Source organism: Augochlora pura, chromosome 7 (genome assembly GCF_028453695.1).
Source record: "Augochlora pura isolate Apur16 chromosome 7, APUR_v2.2.1, whole genome shotgun sequence".
Lineage (NCBI taxonomy): Eukaryota > Metazoa > Arthropoda > Insecta > Hymenoptera > Halictidae > Augochlora > Augochlora pura.
In genome coordinates this window covers 37,665,713-37,668,088 of record NC_135778.1, presented here as the reverse complement: position 1 = coordinate 37,668,088, position 2,376 = coordinate 37,665,713, and the positions used below count along the sequence as shown (strand labels likewise).

The window sequence follows — 2,376 nt, the reverse complement described above, 5'->3', positions numbered from 1 at the left end:
GCGTAGTAGCTGTCAGGTGGGCCACGCCCCGGCCAATCGGCGCTCAGCTGCGCATGACAGAGTGGCTCGGCCTCGGAGCACGCCGGAGCGACAGTCCCTTCTGGTGCGTGCGTAGGAGAACGTCTCTCTTTCGCCCGGTCACGAGAGAGAGGGAGTGTAAAATCTGACGTTTCGTTATCATACCTCGAGCTGTACCCAAGCCCGAGACTACGATACTTGGCTTGGCTCGTATTTGAACCGCGCGTGTCGTTCGGGGACCCGCGCTGTCCGCTGACGGGAGTGCTTCGAGTGCGCGATAAACAACAGTGCATGCACCCCCGGCCCGTTTCAAAGTGTACCACGTCCGTGTGTTTGTCGCGTGCCGTGTCGAGTCAACGGCAGTTCGCGACAGTCGAAAACCGCACCGACGGAGGCCTCCGGCAGAGAAGCAGCGACGAATCGAGGCTGATAGAGCGGGAGAGAGAGATAGAGAGAGAAAGAGGGAGAGAGGGACAGAGAAAATGGACTATTTAACACGCTCCTAAGAATAGCCGGTGCGCGTTCGTACGCGAGTATACTAAGCGCCTATAAATACACACCTACCACGGGCCGCGGAAACACGAGCTCGTAGATTTCACGGTGCAACCTGCCACGAGGAGATAGAAAAGACGCGACTCGAAGGGAAAAGAGGGAGAGCGATCTTGAAGGAGGGCGCACCTGGCGCTCGAAAAGAAACTTGCCATAATCGGATCTAGTCGGAGGCAGTAACGCAAGATAATCGCGGCACGCGGAGCGAGGGACGCAACAAAGATACAGTGTGTGTATGGGTGCGCGCGTGCGTCTGTGTCCAGAGAGAAAGAGAGAGAGAGAGAGAGCGCGCGCGAGAGAAAGAGAGAGAGAGAGGGACGTTGAATGTGTGTGGCAATCGGTCCATTGCCGGTGGTACCAGTCTGAGAGCAGATTAGAGAATAACCGCACCTGAAGTGAGATTTTATTATTTCACTGGTGTACCCTTTCTTTCCCTCCCGTAACACGAGAAACATCCCGGCGCGGAGTCGCTCGGCAGTCGAGCTTGCAGCAACTCTCTACCAAGCGCTCGCCTAAAAATATCTCCTTCCTGCATATTCCGGCGCGGTTTACACCGCTCGTTGTTTCTCTCTGACGTACGTACACTTTTTAACACCGCGCGAGTTCTTTCCGTCTCTACGGAACGGTCGCGTGCCATCACGACTATCCCTACATCCGTCCGTTCGCCGAATATTCGAATTGGAAAAGTTGCCGGATAATCGCCGGAAGGAACGGACGCGAACGGGAAAATGCCTCGCAGAAAATCGTGCGCGATAGAGTACCGTGGATGACCGAGAGAGGTATGAGTATCGTCGTCGCGTTAGATCCTCCAAGTGATACGTGCGCAGCTAGACAACCGCCGTCGGAACGATCCTCGATAAGACCAGGTCGCGTCCGTCGGCTGACCGACCCGTGTGCGGATTCGCCGCGAGCTGTCGCGGTGAATTCGATCGCGTGCTAACACGGGACGACAACAAAGTGAGTGAAACAAAGTGCAAAGAAGAAGAGAAGTGGTTCACGGTGGAGGGTGGAGGGAACGGTGTGCAAGGGGTCGCCGCAGTGGGCCCCGGAGATGATGCGATGATGGCCTACGGAGGAACCACCGTGAACGGTGGCACGATGGGACCTTCTTCCGCCGGCACGGACGTTTTGGGGTCTACCGGTGATTATAGCCCGCAGGGGACCCCGACGCCCCTCACCGGCCATTCGGCGGGACCTGTCGAAGCGAGCACCTACGGCCCGGCGACAGGACCCACCAGTTACAGTCCCCAGGATAGTCCGGCGAGCTCCGCCGGCGGCGGCGGAAGCGGCACCAATGGACAACTACCCAGCTTCGGGTTCACCCAGGAACAGGTCGCCTGCGTTTGCGAGGTAAGTCTCTTCATCGTGTGTGACGGTTGTTTTGCTTGGCTGCTATGTTTGATTTCCCCATTCCCAACACGGACAAACCTAATCGAAAATTTCTCTTGGAACCCGTACAAGTATGATACTCGGACACGGTGCGAATATTTAGAAAAAGTTATTTGTTCTCTGACCCCCGCAGTACCGACGGCTGGCCGCGAAAACTCGTGATTGGGTTCAAACGGAACCACGATCTCGTAAATAATGAACTAATATTTCAAATCGTTATTGTCGTCGTTGTTACCTTGCCGTACGTTTTGTTTAAACTTCTAAAGAGAGCTGTAAATCAGCTATAGAATGGTATGTGAAAAGTTCGCAATCGCTCTAAGATAAACAAACGGCAGATGGCATCGAGTGTCAAATGGTCAAGGCAGCTCTCGAGCATTGGGTCCGAGAAGACCCGGGCGTGGTACGGCGAGGGTTAAACAC

At 55.3% G+C, this 2,376-nt stretch overlaps 1 protein-coding gene across 2 annotated transcripts in view; it reads left to right on the top strand.

The window, feature by feature from the left end:
* Positions 1-501: 501 nt before the first annotated feature.
* The window catches only part of So (SIX homeobox 1 protein sine oculis), a 69,117-nt gene continuing 67,242 nt past the window's right edge, over positions 502-2,376 (top strand). For both annotated transcript variants that reach the window (XM_078186600.1, XM_078186599.1), the window contains exon 1: positions 502-1,917. In XM_078186600.1, coding sequence (XP_078042726.1) covers positions 1,627-1,917 — 291 coding nt within the window. In that variant the 5' untranslated portion in view covers positions 502-1,626. The remainder of the gene's footprint in view (positions 1,918-2,376) is intronic.